General features: G+C 42.7%; 1 protein-coding gene across 5 annotated transcripts in view; it reads left to right on the plus strand.

Moving 5' to 3' along the window:
• Positions 1-18,935, plus strand: part of Bcas3 (BCAS3 microtubule associated cell migration factor) — a 664,126-nt gene that overhangs the window by 21,487 nt on the left and 623,704 nt on the right. For 4 of the 5 annotated variants that reach the window (XM_004664529.2, XM_004664531.2, XM_045159845.1 and 1 more), the window contains exons 4-5: positions 259-334; positions 18,164-18,270. In XM_004664529.2, coding sequence (XP_004664586.1) covers positions 259-334; positions 18,164-18,270 — 183 coding nt within the window. The remainder of the gene's footprint in view (positions 1-258; positions 335-18,163; positions 18,271-18,935) is intronic. The other variant, XM_045159846.1, reaches the window with a different exon arrangement.

Raw genomic sequence — 18,935 nt, forward strand, 5'->3', positions numbered from 1 at the left:
CTTCACAAAGGTAACTGTATTTGATGAATCTGAAATACTTGCATAGGTTAAAACTCTGATTTGACCAAAGTGATGTGACTCCCAGACAAACATCTTACAGAATATGCTAATTACAAAAAAAACAAAAACAAAAACGTAAGAGTGGCAAAGCTGTAGAGGGGTAAGCTGGCTCTCTGTTGGAGTCACCCTTTGTTTTGAACATCAGTAGTATTAGAGCTATACAGTATTTTTATGCAAACATTTCTGTTTACCATGCAGGCTTACAGTGGAACACCTCTAACAGAAGAAAAGGAGAAAATAGTCTGGGTCAGATTTGAAAATGCAGATTTAAATGGTATGCTTTTAACTTATTTGGGACATATGAAGTAAATGTTTGTTTGGGGTTGACATGATTCTATACAGAAAATCCTCTCAGCTATATCATTTTCATTTATAATAAGTTTTAAGTTTTGAAAATAAATTCACCGTTAGCTGGTGTGGAGGCTGAGGTAGGAGGATCCTTAGCTAGAGATGAACCTGAGCTCATCTCAAAACCAAAACCACAAGCTGGGTGTGGTTGCACATGCCTTTAATCCCAGTACTTGGGAAGCAGAGATAGGAGGATCACTGAATTTGAGGCCAGCCTAAGAATACTGAGCGAGTTCTAGGTCAGCCTGTGCTAGAGTGAGACCCTACCTTGAACCCCCCCCCCAAAAAAAAAAAAAAAACAATCCAGGTTGTACAACCATCACTACCTTTAATCTATATCCTTCTCTCCTCCTCGCCTCTGGCCACCACTATGCTACTTTTTCTTTCTTTTTTTTTTGTGGGGGAGGGGTTCAAAGTAAGGTCTCACGCTAGCTAAGATTGACCTGGAATTCACTATATAGTCTCAGGGTGGCTTTAAACTCATGGTGATCCTCCTACTTCTGCCTCCTGAGTGCTGAGTTAAAGATGTGCATCACCACACCCGGCATTTAAAAATATTTATTTATTAATTATAGCAAGAAAGTATGGGTGTGCCAGGGCCACCTGTTACTGCAAAAGAACTCCAGACACATACACCACTTTGTGCATCTGGCTTTCTGTGGGTCCTGGGTAATTGAACCTGGGCCATCGGGCTTTATAAGGAAGTGCCTTTAACCTCTGAGCCATCTCTCCAGCCTTGTTTCACTTTTTTGGTTATTAATTATTTAGTTGACTTTTATGATTCACTTATTTCACATAAAAATAATGTCTTCCAAGTTCATTTTTTTTTCATTTTTTTTTTTGCATATGTCAAAATTTGCTTTCTATTTATTTGCTTTTGGTTTTTCTAGGTAATGTCTTGCTGTAGCCCAGACCAATCTGGAATTCATTGTGTATTCTCAGGCTGGCCTCAAACTCACAGGATCTTCTTACCTCTGCTTCCCAAGTGCTGGGATTAAAGGCATGCACCACCACACCTGGCTTTTTTTAATTTTACTTGCTTATTTTGAGAGAGAGAATGGGCCCGCCAAGGGACTACAGCCACTAAAATGAACTCCAGACGTTGGTGCTATGTTGTGCATCTGTCTTTATATGGGTACTGAGGAATTTAATCTGGATCCTTAGATTTTACAGGCAAGTGCCTTAACTGCTAAGCCATCTCTCCAGCCCTTCTTTCTTTTTAAAGTGAATAATATTTCATTGTATGATGTAGATGATGTATACCATTTTCTTTTTCTGCTTTTTATTTTTTTGTTTTTCAAGATAGAAGTTCACTCTAGTCCAGGCTGACCTGGAATTCGCTATGTAGTCTCAGGGTGGCCTCCAACTCACGGCAATCCTCCTACCTCTGCCTCCTGAGTGCTGGGATTAAAGGTGTGCGCCACCACTCCTGAATTTTTTTTTAAGTTTATTTATTTGCAAATAGAGACATAGAGAGAATGGGCATGCCAGCTTCTCTAACTGCTGCATACAAACTCTAGCTGCATGTGCACCTTTGTGCATCTGGCTTAACATGGGTACTAGGGAATCAAACCCAGGTCGTTGGGTTTTGCAGGTAAATGCCTTAACAAGTAAGACATGTCTCTAGCCCAGGATTTTTCTTCAAACTATGTTGCTCAGGCTGCTATCCTTGGCTCAATAAATTCTGCTTTGAACTCCTAGTAGCTGGATTATAGAAGTAGTATAACTTAAAATTATTTTTCTTTATTATTTATCTGCAAGGAGAGAGGGAGAGAAGGGGGGGGGAGGAAATGGGCATGCCAGGAAGGGTCTCTTGCTACTGTAAACAAACTCCAGATACATGTGCCACTTTGTACATCTGGCTTAAGTGCGTTCTGGAGAATCACACGCAGGCCATCAGACTTTATAAGCAAATACTTTTAACTACTGAGCTATCTGTCCCGCCCTCTAATTTTTTTATTTTTATAGTACTGGGAATTATATAGAACTTAGGGCCTTAGGCATGCTCTGTAAGCACTCTACCACTGAGCTACAACCTCAACTCTGTCCTTTTAAAATTTTTTTTTAATTTTTAAGTATTAAAATATTTAATTATTAATTTGAAGTGAGAGAGAATGAGAGATAGAGGGAGAGGCAGATAGAGAGAAAGAGAGAATGGAGTTCATCAAGTCCTTTAGCTATTGCAAGTGAACTCCAGACACATGTGCCCCATTGTGTATCTGGCTTACATGGGTCCTGGGGAATTGAAATAGGGTCCTTAGGCTTCTCAGGCAAATGCATTAAATGCTAAGCCATTTTCTAAGCCCAAAGTTTTAAATATTTTTAATTTTTAAAGATATTTTACTTTTTATTTTTTATTTGACAGAGAAAGAGGGAGAGGGAGATAGAGAGAATGGGTGTGCCAGAGCCTCCAGCCACTGCAGACAAACTCCAGACGTGTGTGTCCCCTTATGCATCTGGCTAACATGGGTCCTAGAGACTCGAACCTGGGTCCTTTGGCTGAGCAGGTAGATGCCTTAACTGCTAAGCCATCCCTCCAGCCCTAAATATTTTTAATTTATTTGCAAGGAGAGAGAGAGAGAGAGAGAGAGAGAGAGGAGGGAGGGAGGGAGGGAGGGAGGGAGGGAGGGAGGGAGGGAGGGAGGGAGGGAGAGAGAGAGAGAGATGAGAGACAGAGAAAAAGAGAATGGGCTTGCTAGGGCCTCTAGTTACTGTGAACAGACTCCACATGCATGCACTACTCTGTGCATCTGGATTCTGGCAATCGCCTTGCTGCTGAACCATCACTCCAGCCACCATATATATATAGACTCTTTTTTTTCTTTTTATTTTGAGACAGGGTCTCACTTTGTAGCTCAGGCTGACTTTGAACTCACTGTATTTTGAGACAGTTTCTCACTTTGTAGCTGAGGCTGGCCTTAAACAGGGAATCTTTCTGTCTCAGCCTCCTGAGTAGCTGCAATTATAGGTATGTGCCATCAGGTCTGAGTACAGTTTTTGTTAGTGTTTGTGAATGAACACTGATACTTTTGTGTTTTTGTTTCTTTTGAAAAACGTTGCTGTGAGAATTGACATGCCAGGGCCTCCAGCCACTGCAATCAAACTCCAGATGCATGTTCCACCTTGTTTGTCTGGCTTACGTGGAATCTGTGGAGTTGAAGAGGGGTCCTTAGGCTTCATAGGCAAGCACCTTAATCTCTAAGCCATCTCTCCAGTTCCAGATGTTCACATTTTTTTCTTGGTGCTGGAGGTTGACCCCAGGGCCTTGAGCAAGTAAGGTACAGACTTTGCCACTGAGCCATATCCCCAGCCCCTCCACATCCTTTTAAATACTTATTTGGATTAATAGCCATCTTAATGAATATGGGTTGTTATTTTGATTTATGTTTTCCTAATGAATAGTGATTCCATTATTTTTTTTTTTCCCATCTGTGTATGCAGTAGTCACCCCTCCTTCAGGGCTTGACTTTCTAAGGCTTAATTACCCTCGGTCAGCTATGGTTCAAAAATATTGAGAGGAAAATTACAGAAATAAACACTTTACACATTTTAAGTTGTGTACTCTGTTGAGTAGCCTGATGAAAGCTTGTGCCATCCTGCCCCAGCCTGCCCAGTCATGCCCGGGATGTGAGTCATCCCTTTGTCCAGCATAGCCACGCTGCATATACTGTCAGCCTATTAACCACATGAGCCTTCTGGGATAGCAGATTATCTGTTGCAGTGTAGCAGTGCTTGCATTCAAGTAACCCATGTGTTACTTAAGAATGGCCTCAGCCTGTACAAGTACAGATGCTGGCAGTTCAAACAGGAAGCCAGTTGACTGCCTTTAAGTGGAAGATCTTGACAAGAAAAGGGGGAAGAAAAAAAAGGCTGAGATTCCTAGGAATGAAACTTTTCCCTGTGAAATTCTGCATGAGCAAAAATGAGTATTAAACCCGGCATGGTGGCGCACACCTTTAATCCCAGTACTCAGGAGCCAGAGGTAGGAGAATCACCATGAGTTTGAGGCCACCCTGAGACTACATAGTGGATTCTAGGTCAGCCTGGACCAGATGAGACCCTACCTCAAAAAACAAACAAACAAACAAAAAGACAAAACCAAAAATGTGTACTACTTTTGCTATAACACCTCACATTATAAAATAGTATGACAGAGTGTGATCAGTTCTTAGGGTGGAAAGGGTATTGAATTACATGGTTTGGCACTAAGGGGTACTACTGTGTCTTCTTTAGATAAATGCCTGTGCAGACTTTTGGCTCAGTTATTGAACTGTTCCTCTTCTTTTTCTCTATCCTCCCTCCCTCTTCTCTTTCTTTATTAGATAGGGTCTGTCTTATTGTGTGTCCTAAGCCGACTTTGAATTCATTGTCCTCCTGTGTGGGCCTTTCAGAGTGTTATTTCAGGTGTGAGCCACTGCAGCAGGTGCCTTAACTGCTAAACCATCTCTCTCAGCCCTGGCAGGCCCTCTTAAAAATTTTTTTTTTTTAAATCTTCTCCCAGTTCATTCATAGTTTTTCTCTGGGTCTATGAGACATGTGACTTGCAGATATTCAGTCCCATTCCATGAGTAGCATTTTCTCCCAAGAGGGATACTTTGTTTTCCTTCTTAGAGCTGTTGCTCAGCATGATGAAGTCTGTGTTATGTCTATAAATTGATTTTATTAGAATTTTGGACTCTTGTGTCTTCTTTCAAATAACTTGTTGGGACCACTTTGTATAAAATGAAGATTTGTTTTATGGGTTATAATTTATGATACCAGTGATGTAATTTTAATATTTTATTTATTTACTTGAGAGAGAATGGGCATGTCAGGGTCTCACTTTAGCCTGGGCTGACCTGGAACTAACTCTGTAGGCTTTGAATTCATGCTGATCCATCTCCCTGTTTGGGATTATAGGCGTGAGCCATCATGCCCAGCTCTGGTGGTGTTTTTTGTATTTGTTTTAATTTTACTTTTATTTACTTATTTGTTTATTTTTTCCCCATTACTTTTTACTTTATTTTTTATTTTTATTTTTTTATTTTCACAATTTTTATTAGCATTTTCCATAATTATAAAAAATATCCCATGGTAATACCTACCCCCCGCCCCCCCGCACTTTCCCCTTTGAAATTCCATTCTTCACCATATTACCTCCCCATCTCAATCATTGTACTTACATATATACAATACTGTTGCAGTCCGGTTCGCATTGCTATTAGAAATCACCCAACCAAGAGCAGCTTCTGGGAAAAAGATTTATTTTGGCTTACAGGCTCGAGGGGAAACTCCACGATGGCAGGGGAAAACGGTGGCATGAGCAGAGGGTGGATATCACCCTCTGGCCAATATAAGGTGGACCACAGCAACAGGAGGGTGTGCCAAACACTGGCATGGGGAAACTGGCTATAAAGCCCATAAGCCCGCCCCCAACAATACACTCCCTCCAGGAGGCATTAATTCCCAAATCTCCATCAGCTGGGAACCTAGCATTCAGAACATCTAAGTTTATGGGAGACACCTGAATCAAACCACCACAAATACCAACCTACTAAGTACCCTCCTCCCTTCCTTTATCTTCCCTTTATATCTCCTTTTTAACTTACTGGCCTCTGCTACTAAGTATTTTCCTTCTCACACAGAAGCCCAAACATCTGTAGCTAGGATCCACATATGAGGGAGAACATGTGGCGCTTGCCTTTCTGGGCCTGGGTTACCTCACTTAGTATAATCCTTTCCAAATCCATCCATTTTTCTGCAAATTTCATAACTTCATTTTTCTTTACCGCTGAGTAGAACTCCATTGTATAAATGAGCCACATCTTCATTATCCACTCATCAGTTGAGGGACATTTAGGCTGGTTGCATTTCCCAGCTATTAAAAATTGAGCAGCAATAAACATGGTTGAGCACATATTTCTAAGGAAATGTGATGAGTCCTTTGGATATATGTTTAGGAGTGCTATAGCTGGGTCATGTGGAAGATCAATCTTTAGCTGTTTTAGGGACCTCCACAATGATTTCCACAATGGCTGGACCAGATTGCATTCCCACCAGCAGTGTAGAAGGGTTCCTCTTTTTCCACATCCCCGCCAGCATTTATGATTGTTTGTTTTTATGATGGTTGCCAATCTGACAAGAGTGAGATGGAATCTCAATGTAGTTTTAATCTGCATTTCCCTGATAACTAGTGACGTAGAACATCTTTTTAGATGGTTATATGCCATTCGTATTTCTTCCTTTGAGAATGCTCTATTTAGCTCTATAGCCCTTTTTTTTTTTTTTAGCTTTTGAGAAAAAAGTTTATTTTGGCTTATAGGAGAAAGGCGAAGTGCCATCATGACAGGGGAAAAGGATGGCATTAGCAGAGGATGAGCATCAACCCCTGGCAAACATAAGGTGGATAATAGCAACAAGGGAGTATGCCAAACACTGGCAAGGGGACACTGGCTATAATAACCATAAGACTGCCCCCAACAATATACTGCCTCCAGGAGGCATTAATTCCCAAAGTTCCATCAGCTGGGAACCTGACATTCCAAACACCTAAGTTTATGGGGGACAGCTGAAACAAACCACCACATTCCGCCGCTGTCCCCCATAAACTGATAACCATCCATGATGTAAAAAGCAATACATTCATTACAATTTTTAAAAAGCCCCCATATTTTTTATCAATCCTTAATGATGTTCAAACATCCCCATGATCCAAGACCTTTTAATTGAGCCATAATACAAAAAAAATCCCCCCAAACTCATAATTACACAGAATAAACGTTCATATTGCAAAAGATAACACTGGGCATAGCAAAGAAATATTCAACCAATACAGGATTTAAACAAGGCAAACATACTCTGTAGCCCCATGTCTGATCATTCTAACCAGCAATAAGTCTCTGGAGTTCCAATTCCATGCCTCCAACAAGGCTACTCACAATTCTGGAAAGCTTCAATCTGGGGCTGGCAGCTATCCTTGGCAGCCATCTCCTGGTCCTGGCATCTGCATTGGGTCTCCACTGCAACCCACGGTTCATGCTCATGGTTCCACTGGGTTTCCATGCAGGCATCCTGCAAACCTGCTACACATTGACCATGGCTGTCTCTAAAACACAAGTCTGTGTTGCATATTTAATGACCCTCTCTTTCCTGCATTTCTTATACTCCACAATACCAGGTAGAGTGCCAATTTGTTAATCAAGGGGGGTAAATAGCAGACTTTGAAGAACAGGACACTCCTTGAGCACTCAGGCCCTTTCAAAAGAGTCTTCATTCTTCCTTTTGCCCCAGTGCAGGTCAGCTGGCCAATCTCAAAGGTTGTAATTGCTCAAATAATTGCAGCTGAACAGACAGAAACCTCAGCCCAAAGATTTCACAAGTTCTCAGGACATGGGCATAACAATAAGCCTTTCACACAAACTGCTTGTAGCTCAGTCCAGGCAAAGCTCTTTCTCACCCTCATAAGCCAAACCTCACAGTCCATAGTTCTTACTACATTCAGATCTTTCAACTATGTCTAAAAAACAGTCCATCAAACTGCACTTATAGCACTGCAAGGCATCTCTTAGGCCAAGGTTTCAAATCCTTCCACACTCGTCTTGAAAATCAGCTCCAAAAGGCCAAAGCCACACAGTAAGGTGTCTAACAGCAACCCCACTCCTTGGTACCACTTTAGTGTTGCAGTCAGGTTCACATTGCTGACAGAAATCACCTGACCAAGAGCAGCTTTTGGGGGGAAGGTTTATTTTGGCTTATAGGCTTGAAGGGAAGATCCACCATGACAGGGGAAAGTGATGGCATGAGCAGAGGGTGGACATCACCCCCTTGGCCAACATAAGGCAGACAATAGCAATAGGGGTTGTGCCAAACTCTGGTAAGGGGGGCACTAGCTATAATACCCATAAGCCCATCCCCAACAATACCGTGCCTCCAGGTGGCATTAATCCCCAAATCTCTATCAGCTGGGAACCTAGTATTCAGAACACCTAAGTTTATGGGGGACACCTGAATCAAATCACACCATATTGTGGAGATATAATTTCTATAGCTCAGATTGGTTTTCAAAATGATACTGAGTTTTAAATTAACTTTATGACCACAAATATACTCAATCAGTATTTCCTAAGTAGAACATTAAATTTAAAGCATCTTTAAATTTACTGAAAAGAGAAATATTAATTTCTCAATAGCCATATGAGGTCTTATGTTTACTCAGTACATTGCTAAAAACTTCAGCACAGCTTTGTACCTTCTTTAAATGCATGCTGAAAATATTAAGGTACTCCAGACCTATAATATAAATGACCAATTTTTGTAAATTACAAATAGTTATAAGTAACTTTTCTTGGCTTTGTTACTCCTTTCTTTGGTGTGATATTTTTAAGAGAACTATCTCTCTTCGGGTCTGATGCAGCTCCAGTTGATTTAGAATGCCCTAATTTCTTGGCCTGCAGTATAGGTAGTACCACCATCATTTTCTGTGAATGCTTCATTGACGGTGGAATTTCCTGTGAAGGCTTCATCTTGCAAGTGGAAGACTCTGTTTTTCTCATATTCTTTGCACTAGAATCAATATTCCCTGGTGGGTGAAAAACATCTCCTGTCAGGAAACACCATCCAACTTGGAAAATATCTTGTGACTCATACCTACACCAATAATTAAATGCTCTATTCCAGCCATCCAAGATAATATGAACCTGATCTTTTCTAACAGCTCCAATTGTAGCAGGTATATCATTCCAGGATTTTTTTGGTCAACAGCTTCAATCTTCATCCCAACTTTAAAATTATTTATGGGTAGTTTTGTTGGTTCCGGTGCCAGGCCCGCGCCGCTCTCCGCCGAAGCGACCTCCGGGCCGACGTTCCTGAGCGCCCCGAACAGTCACCGCGCCGGTCCCCGGACGACGGGCTGGCATGACGCCGGAGTCCGCCGAGTCGCCGCGGCGTGCCCACAGCCCCGCGGGTTGCCCGCCCGCGCCCCGCGACGCCCGGCCACCCGACGCCGCGGCGGGTGAGACGGCGACGGGGTATAGCCCATTTTTTGATTGGCTTGTTTGATTCCTCATTATTTAACTTTTTGAGTTCTTTCTATATCCTAGATCTTAATTCTCTATCAGATATATAGCTGGTGAAGATTTTTTCCCATTCTGTAGGTTGCCTCTTTGCTTTTTTCACTGTGTCCTTTGCAGTGAAAAATCTTTGTAATTTCATGAGGTCCCAGTGATTAATCTGTGGTTTTATTGCCTGAGCAATTGGGGTTGTATTCAGAAAGTCTTGTTTATTTTTTTAAAAAAAATATTTATTTATTTGAGAGAAAGAAAGAGGCGGGGGGGGGGGTGAGAATGACCACTGCAAATGAACTCTAGGTACATGTGCCCCCTTGTGTATCTGGCTTACATGGGTCTTGGAGAATTGAACTGGGATCTTTTGGCTTTGTAGGCAAACACCTTAACCGCTAAGCCATCTCTCCAGTCCTATTATTTATTTATGAGAGAGAAAAAGAGAAAATGGGCACATCAGAACCTCTAGCCACTGCAAACAAACTCCATACACATGTGCCACCATGTGCATCTGGTTTTACATGGGTACTGGGGAATTGAACCCAGGTCATTAGTCTTTGCAGGCAAGCACTTTAACCACTAAGCCATCTCTCCAGCCTGAAAGTTGTTAGATTTATGTGGCAAGGTACACAAGTGAAATTCTACTTATTGCAAGGAAACCCTCATTTATGCTTCAGAGAGCCACAAGTACTTAAAGTCCACGAACTTTCAGATGATTGTCTTTAGCCAGCCCAGTCTCTATTAGGAGCTGGCATATGTATGTCCTTGTTCTGGTCACTCTGGAACTGAATTACTTCTCCATATTCTGAATGCTTAGTTATAGTACCATTGAAAACAAATTTCCTCTTACATGCCTTCACTCGTTTCTTTTCTTTCTTTTATTTTATTTTTTGGTTTTTCGAGGTAGGGTCTCACTCTAGCCCAGGCTGACCTGGAATTTACCGTGTTATATAGGGTGGCCTTGAACTCATGGCAATCCTCCTACCTCTGCCTCCCAAGTGCTGTGATTAAAGGCATGTGCCACCATGCCTGGCTTCTTTTCTTTCTCATAAAAAATGTATTTATTTATTTATTTGTGAGCAGAGGATGATAGAGAAAGAGAGAGAGAAATGGTACACATGGGCCTCTAGCTGCTGCAAACAAACTCTAGATGCATATGCCACTTTGTTCATCTGGCTTTACATGGGTACTGGGGAATTGAATCCAGGTCATTGGGCTTTGCAGGCAAGTGTCTTAACCACTGAGTCATCTCTCCAGCCCCACTAATTTCTCCTTCCTTCCTTCCTTCCTTCCTTCCTTCCTTCCTTCCTTCCTTCCTTCTTTCTTTCTTTCTTTCTTTCTTTTTATTTATTTTTTAGGTAGGGTCTCACTCTAGCCCAGGCAGACCTGAAATTCACTATGTAGTCCCAGGGTGGCCTTGAACTTATGGTGAGCCTCCTACCTCTGCCTCCCAAGTGCTAGGATTAAAGGCATGCACCGTCATGCCTGGCCACCTGTTTTCTTTTCTTTTTTTTTTTAAATAATCATTTTTATTTCTTTATTTGAGAGAGTGAGAGAGAAGAACAAGAAGAGTGAGAGAGAAAAAGAGAATAGGGTCTTTAGGGCCTCCTGCTACTGCACATGAATCAACTCCAGATGCATGCCACTTTGTGCATCTAGAGAATCAAATTTGGGCTGAAGACATTGCAAGGAAACACCTTTAACAGCTGAGCCATCTCCCAAGCTCACTAGTTTCTTTTTTTATTTATTTTTGTTTGTTTATTTTTATTTATTTGAGAGTGACAGACAGAGAGAAGGAAGCAGAGAGAGAGAGAGAGAGAATGGGCGCACCAGGGCTTCCAGCCACTGCAAAAGAACTCCAGATGCGTGTGCCCCCTTGTGCATCTGGCTAACATGGGTCCTGGGAAATCAAGCCTTGAACTGGGGTCCTTAGGCTTCATAGGCAAGTGCTTAACCACTAAGTCATCTCTCCAGCCCTCACTGGTTTCTTTTTTTTTAAGCTTTTTTTTTTCATTTTATTAATTTATTTATTTGAGAGTGACAGAGATACAAAGGGGCAGAGAGAGAGAGAATGGACGCGCCAGGGCCTCCAGCCACTGCAAACAAACTCCAGACGCGTGTGCCCTCTTGTGCATCTGGCTAACATGGGTCCTGGAGAATTGAGCCTGAATCGGGGTCCTTAGGCTTCGCAGGCAAGCACTTAATCGCTAAGCCATCTCTCCAGCCCTCACTAGTTTCTTTTTATGGTAATCACCAACAAAACGAGAGAGGGCCTCTTGTTACTGCAAGTGAACTACAGACATGTGTCACTTTATGAGTCTGGCTATACATGGGTTCTGGGGACTCAAACATGCACTGGCAGGCTTTGCCAAGGTAGTGCCTTTAGCCCCTGAGCCATTTTTCTCTGTTGAATTCATATATAGATAGAATCCTCAGTGCCAACAGGAAGTAAGTCATCACTCTTACCTGCATCAGCAAAGGGGTTGAAAGAGTGGAGGTTCTGGGTAGTGAACATATGTTGTGATTCCCTTTCCTCAGTGGAGATGGCCTGCAGAAGGCTGCTGTGGGAGAAGGTTGGTAGGGGGCCATTGGACCATCACCTTACCCACAGTTGTCACCTCTCTATTGCTCATCTGCTTATTTCCATTAGATGGAGTCTCTCTCTCTTTATTTTTAATTTTTATTTTTTAACTTTTTGTTCATTTTTATTTATTATTTATTTGAGAGTGACAGAGAAAGAGGCAGATAGATAGATAGATAGATAGATAGATAGATAGATAGATAGGTAGAGAGAGAATGGGCACGGCAGGGCTTCCAGCCACTGCAGATGAACTCCAGACGCATGTGCCCCCTTGTGCATCTGGCTAACGTGGGTCCTGGAGAATCGAGCCTCGAACCGGGGTCCTTAGGCTTCACAGGCAAACGCTTAACTGTTAAACCATCTCTCCGGCCCCATTTTTTATTTTTTGAGGCAGGGTCTCACTCTAGCCCAGGCTGACCTAGAATTCACTATGTAATCTCAGGGTGGCCTAGAATTTACGGTGATCCTCCTACCTCTGCCTCCCAAATGCTGGGATTAAAGACGTTCACCACCATGCCCGGCTATTGTTTTTGTTTTAAAAATTTACTTTTATTTATTAGAGAGAGAGAGAGAGAGAGAGAGAGAGAGAAGAAGAAGAAGAAGGAGGAGGAGGAGGAGGGGGGGAGGGAGGGAGAGAGAGAGGGAGAGAGAGAATATGAATAGAGCGTGTCAGGGCCTCCAGCCACTGCAAATGAGCTCCAGACGTAGGTGCCACCTTGTACATCTGGCTTATGTGGGACCTGGAGAATCAAACCTGCATCCTTAGGCTTTGCAGGAATGTGCTTTAACCACTAAGCTATCTCTCCAGCCCAGATGGAATCTCCTAATGATTCCAGAGCTTTCCATTTTTTTAGACCCCAGAGTATATTTGGTTTCTACTTCACATAGGACTGGGGTCATGGGCATGTGTGGCTGCAACCAGCTCTTTACATGGGTGCTGGGGAATCTCAGGTAGTCTCAGGCCCCATTAGGTCCTCATACTTGAGAAGGAAGCACTGTTAATCTCTGAGCCATCCCTCCAGCCGTATAAATATATTTAATTTTTTATTATTGTAATGTGTGTGTGAGGACATGTGTGCCATAGTGCATGTGTGATCTAAGGACAACTTCAGGGTGTTTTGGAGTTTGTCCTTCCACTTATTTGAGACACAGGGTCCTCCTCTTTATTTTTTGCCAGTGTGAGTATGCCATTCTAGTTGGCTCATGAACCTCAGTTTCTCCTGGCTCTGCCTTCCATTACCATAGGATTGTTGGAATTAGAGATATGTGAACCACTTTGTCTCTGGCTTTATATGGGTACTGAGGAAGCAAAACTTGGATCATCACGCTTGCAAGCAAGAGCCTTTAGTTGCTGAGCCATTGCCCTAGCCCCTTTATTAACTTTTAGTTTTTAGTTTATTTTAGGTTTTTTTTTTTTTTTTTAGTTTTTCAAGGTAGGGTCTTGCTGTAGCCCAGGCTGACCTGGAATTCACTGTGTGGTCTCAGGGTGGCCTTGATCTCACAGCAATCCTCCTAGGGTTGGGGTTTAGGGTGCTTGGTTAAAGGTGTCTGCCACCATGATTGACATTTATTTACTTTTTTTTTTCTTTTCACAATTTTTATTAACATTTTCCATGATTATAAAAAATATCCCATGGTAATAACATTTGTTTACTTTTGAGAAGGGGGTCTTAGGTACTCCAGGCTGGCCTGACACTCATTATGTAGCCAAGGATGACTTTGAACTTCTGATCCTCCTGCATTCACGTCCCCAGTGTAATTCAGTTACAAGCATGCCTTTACCATGCCCAGAGCAGGAGATCAAACCCAGGGCTTTGTGAATTGGGAGGTAAGTACATACCAATTGAGCTACATCTTCAGCCCTCAACTCCCCAAAGCTTAGATTATTTATTTATTTATTATTCTTATTATTGTTATTATTTTGGTTTTTTGTGGTAGGGTCTTGCTTTAGCCCAGGTTGACCTGGAATCCACTGTGTATTCTCAGGGTGGCCTCAAACTCACAGTGATCCTCCTACCTTGGCCTCCCAAGTGCTGGGATTAAAGGCATCTATCACCATGCCTGGCAAAGTTACTTAAAAAATATTTTTACTTATTTATTTGCAAGAAAAAAGAAAGACTGTGCATGCCAGAGCCTCTTGCCACTGTAAATGATCTCCAGACACATGTGCTACTCCATGCATTTGGCACTGTGTGGGTACTGGGAAATTGAACTCAGGCTTTCAGGCCTTAAAAAAAAGTGCCTCTAATTGCTAAGCCATCTATTCAGCCCATTTCTTTTCCTTTTATTTTCCCTAAGATAGGGTCTCACTCTAGCCCAGACTGACCTAGAACTCACCCTGTAGTCTTAGGCTGGCCTTGAAATCATAGTGATCTTCCTACCTCTGCCTCCCAAGTGCTAGGATTAAAGGAGTGTGCCACTCCTGGCTTCAAGGTTACTTTCCTTATAAGGTGGGAACAGTGAAACAATAATAGAGAAAACACCTGATAGGTTACTTGAAGTTGCTTTTTTGTTGTTGTTGTTTGTTTGTTTTGAGGTAGAGTGCTGGGTTTAAAGGCATGTGCCATCATGCTGGCTACTTTTGATTTTTTTTCCCAGTAAAGAATTGTAACACTGGCTGCTTTTGAAACTTGATTGTGTAGCCAAGGCTGCTCTTGGATTTACCATCTTCCCACCTCAGCTTCCTAAGAACTCCTCCACACTCTGCACCATTAAATCTTTTGCAGAGAGCATATTATTATCATGATACCTTGTTTGGGAAATTTGTCTATTATCTCTTGACTTAAAGGTAGGGTAAAACTCAGATAATAATTTTGTTTGCTTTAGTGAGAGACTTTACCTGGGTCTGATATGTTGGTGTTATGAATAGAAACACTAACAACAATGACCACAAACAAAGCCCATGGGCTGGAGAGATGGCTTGGTGGTTCAGACATTTGCCTGTAAAGACTAAGAATCCAAGTTTCATTCCTCAATGCTTCTGTAAAGCCAGTTGCACAGAATTTCACATGCATCTGGAGCCTATGCAGTGGCTAGAAGCCCTTGCATGCCCATTCTCTCTCTCTACTTGTAAATAACTAAATATATATATTTTTTTAAAAAACAAGGTCCTGCTGTACAGATGGGTTTAGACTATTGTTGTAGTCACCTTCTCATTTCTGAGACTAGTCACTCATCCAAAGCAGTTTATTGAGCCAGGTGTGGTGGCACACGCCTTTATCCCAGCACTACGGAGGCAGAGGTAGGAGGATCAGTGTGAGTTTGAGGCCACCCAGAGAATAGAGAGTGAATTCCAGGTCAGCCTGGGCTAGAGTGAGACCCTTCCTCAGGAAAACAAAAGAAAACACCCGCCCCCCACGTAAAAACAAAAAGCAGTTTATGGGAGGAAAATATTTATTTTGGCTTACATTCTCAAGGGGAAACTGTGATGGCAGAGAAAAGATGGCATGACTGCACATCGCTTCCTTGCCAACATCAGGTAGACAACAGCAGCAGGAGACCGAGCTGGAGTCTAGCAAGGTGAACCTGGCTGTCACACCCATAAACCTGCCCCCAACAGCATATCTCCTCCAGCAAGACTCCACTTCTCAGGTTGCCATCAGCTGGGGATCTAGCATTCAGCATGCATGAGTTTATGGGGAACACCTAATTCCAACTATCTCATTCCACCCCTCGCCCCTATATACTGAAGACCATCCATGATGTAAAATGCAATGCATTTAGTTTAGCTTTAACAGTGCCCAAAGTTTTTATCAGTCCCAACACTTTTCAAACATTCAAACATAGTCCAGGTCTCTTAAGAGTGACCTGTAAAACCAAAAAAACTACAGTGGCCAAGAATAAATATTCACATTGCAAAAGATATTATTACAAGGTAAGATTGCACCAATGTAAGATTTAAAACAAACTGGGCAAACAGCAGGTTTCAAAGCTCCAAGTCTGGGGACTGGAGAGATGGCTTAGTGGCTAAGGCACTTGCCTGCAAAGCCAAAGGACTCAGGTTCGATTCTCCAGGACCCATGTAAGCCAGATGCACAAGGTGGCGCATGCGTCTGGAGTCCGTTTACAGTGGCAGGAGGCCCTGGTGTGCTCATACTCACGGTCTGTATCTTTCTTTCTCTCTCTCCCTAAATAAATGAATAAACAAAATATTAAAAAAAAAAAAGCTCCAAGTCTGTCTTCTTCAACCAGTGATGAAGTCTCTGGAGCTCCAGTTCTGCCCTTCCAGCTGGGCTGCTTACAGCCTGGGGGATAATCCATCCCAGGCTAGCAGCTCTCCTTGGCTTAGCTCCTTAATCCTGGCATCTTCTGGGGTCTCCACTGCAACCTACAGTTCATCCTTATAGCTCCAGGTTGGTCTTGAACTCATAGTGATCTTCCTACCTCTGCCAATTCGTGGAATTAAAGGTGTGAGCCACCACATCCAGCCAAAAAAGAAAAAAAAAAAATCTAAGAAATAGAGTTTTGGGCTGGAGATATGGCTTAGTGGTTAAGGTGCTTGCCTACAAAGCCAAAGGTCCCAGGTTCAATTCCCCAGTGTCCATGTAAGCAAGATGCACAAGGTGGCACATGCATCTGGAGTTCATTTGCAGTGGCTGGAGGCCTTGGTACACCTATTTCTCTCTTTCTCTCTCTCTCATAAATAAATAAATAAATATTTAAGAAAAGAAAGAGTATTGTTACCTAAATGGTAGTAATTTTTAAATTTTTTTGTTTTTATTTTTATTTATTTATTTGAAAGTGATAGAGAAAGAGGCAGATAGATACAGAGAGAATGGGCACGCCAGGGCTTCCAGCCACTGCAAATGAACTCCAGATGCATGCGCCCCCTTGTACATCTGGCTAACGTGGGGCCTGGGGAATTGAGCCTTGAACCAGGGTCCTTAGCCTTCACAGGGAAGTACTTAATCGCTAAGCCATCGCTCCAGCCTGATTTTTAATTTTATATAAAATACTTTATAGTCTCATTTTTTCGAGGTAGCATCTCACTCTAGCCTAGGCTGACCTGGAATTCACTATGTAGTCCCAGGGTGGCGTCAGACTAATGGCGATCCTCCTACCTCTGCCTCCCGAGTGCTGGGATTAAAGGTGTGCACCACCATACCTGGCATAGTCTCATGTATCTGGCTTCTCTTACTATCCATACGCTATAGTGTGTAATAATAATTCATTCTTTTTCTGTACTGAGTTTGGTATTCCATCTTTATCCTATAATGAACATTTGGGTTGTTTCCTTCCCTCTGTTGGCTATTTACAAACAATGTTGCTATCTATGAATATCCTTCCTTTCTCTCCCTCCCCCTCAGGCAGTAATAGGGTTTGAAACTTGGGTTTTGCCTTTTACACATGCTAGGCAGGTGTTCTCCCACTCAGCCATAATCCTAGACCTCAGTGACATAGAGGGATCACGCTGTGTTCAAGGCTACCCTGGGCAGTGTGGACTGTGTTTCCAGTACAGCTTTACCATAGCATACTTGCTTTGCACTTAAGAGGGTTCAATCCCCAGTACTGAGGAAAAAATAAAAAGCAAATCGTTATTTCTGAGATGCGGTATCACTTGGTAGGCCAGATTGGCCTGGAACTCATTACATATTCTAGACTGGCCTGAAACCCGCAGTGACATTCCTGCCTCAGTCTCTCAAGGGCTGGGATTACAGGTTGAAGCAGCTACCTTTGCATTGCTGGCACAAAGCTGCCAACCAAAAGAGGCTCATGGAGGAAAGGATTTATTTTGGCTTACAGTCTCAAGAGGAATTTTCATAATGGCAGGCAAAGGATGGTAGAGTAGAGGCTGGACACGACCTCCTTTCCAACATGAGGTGGACAACAGCAGCAACAGAGTGACCGTGCTCTAGCAAGGGGAGGCTGGTAATAACGCCCCTAAACTCACCACTAAAAACACCCCTCCAGCAAGGCTCCAAGTCCCAAATTGCCAGTTGGGAACCAAGCATTCAAAACTCATGAATTTATGGGGGAGATCTGATTCAAGCCACCACATAGGTGATTGCCCCCACAGTAGCCTCTCATTGTGTTTTTAAGTTGGTATAGCCTAATCACAACCATAGTCATAAAGAAGTGTGGTTTCCCTGATTGATGCTGTCTTCTAAAGTGTACTTTTGTGTTAATGTGAATGCAGACACATCAAGGAATCTGGAGTTTCACGAAGTGCACAGCACAGGCAGTGAGCCTCCGCTGCTGGTCATGATCGGCTACAGTGACGGAATGCAGGTCTGGAGCATCCCTGTGAGTATGCACACGGTGGACTCTGGAAGCTGCGCTTTGCAGCCCGGGCGCTTCTTGGAATCTGCTGTTCCTTCCATACATTGTTAGGGTCTCAAGAGTCTAAATAACTTTCCATTAGACTGGTCAACTTCTGTGAGTTCTTTTATTGTAGAGTCTCTAGGCCAACAAAATTTGAAATTGTACCTTGAATATAAATGCATTTCCCCAACTTGTTTAAAGGTATATGCACCCAGTTTTTCCTCCCTATGTTGTTGTTCTTCTGAGTAATACAGTTTTATTTTAAAAGATTCATAAGCAGTGCTGGAGAGAGGGCTCAGTGGTTAAGGTGCTTGCCTGGAAAGCCTAAGGATCCAGGTTTTATTCCCCAGGACCCACGTAAGCCAGATGTACAAGGTGGCGCATGTGTTTGGAGTTCATTCGCAGTGGCTGGAGGCCCTGGAATGCATATTCTCTGTATCTTTAAAAAAAAAAGATGCCCAGGGGCTGGAGAGGTGGCTTAGCGATTAAGTGTTTGCCTATGAAGCCTAAGGACCCCAGTTCAAGGCTCGATTCCCCAGGACCCAAGTAGCCAGATGTACAAGGGGGCGCACGCGTCTGGGGTTTGTATGCAGTGGTTGGAAGTCCTTATATGCCCATTCTCTCTCTCTGGCCCTCTGCCTCTTTCT

The sequence above is a fragment of the Jaculus jaculus genome, chromosome 9 (assembly GCF_020740685.1).
Source record: "Jaculus jaculus isolate mJacJac1 chromosome 9, mJacJac1.mat.Y.cur, whole genome shotgun sequence".
NCBI classification, from domain to species: Eukaryota; Metazoa; Chordata; class Mammalia; order Rodentia; family Dipodidae; genus Jaculus; species Jaculus jaculus.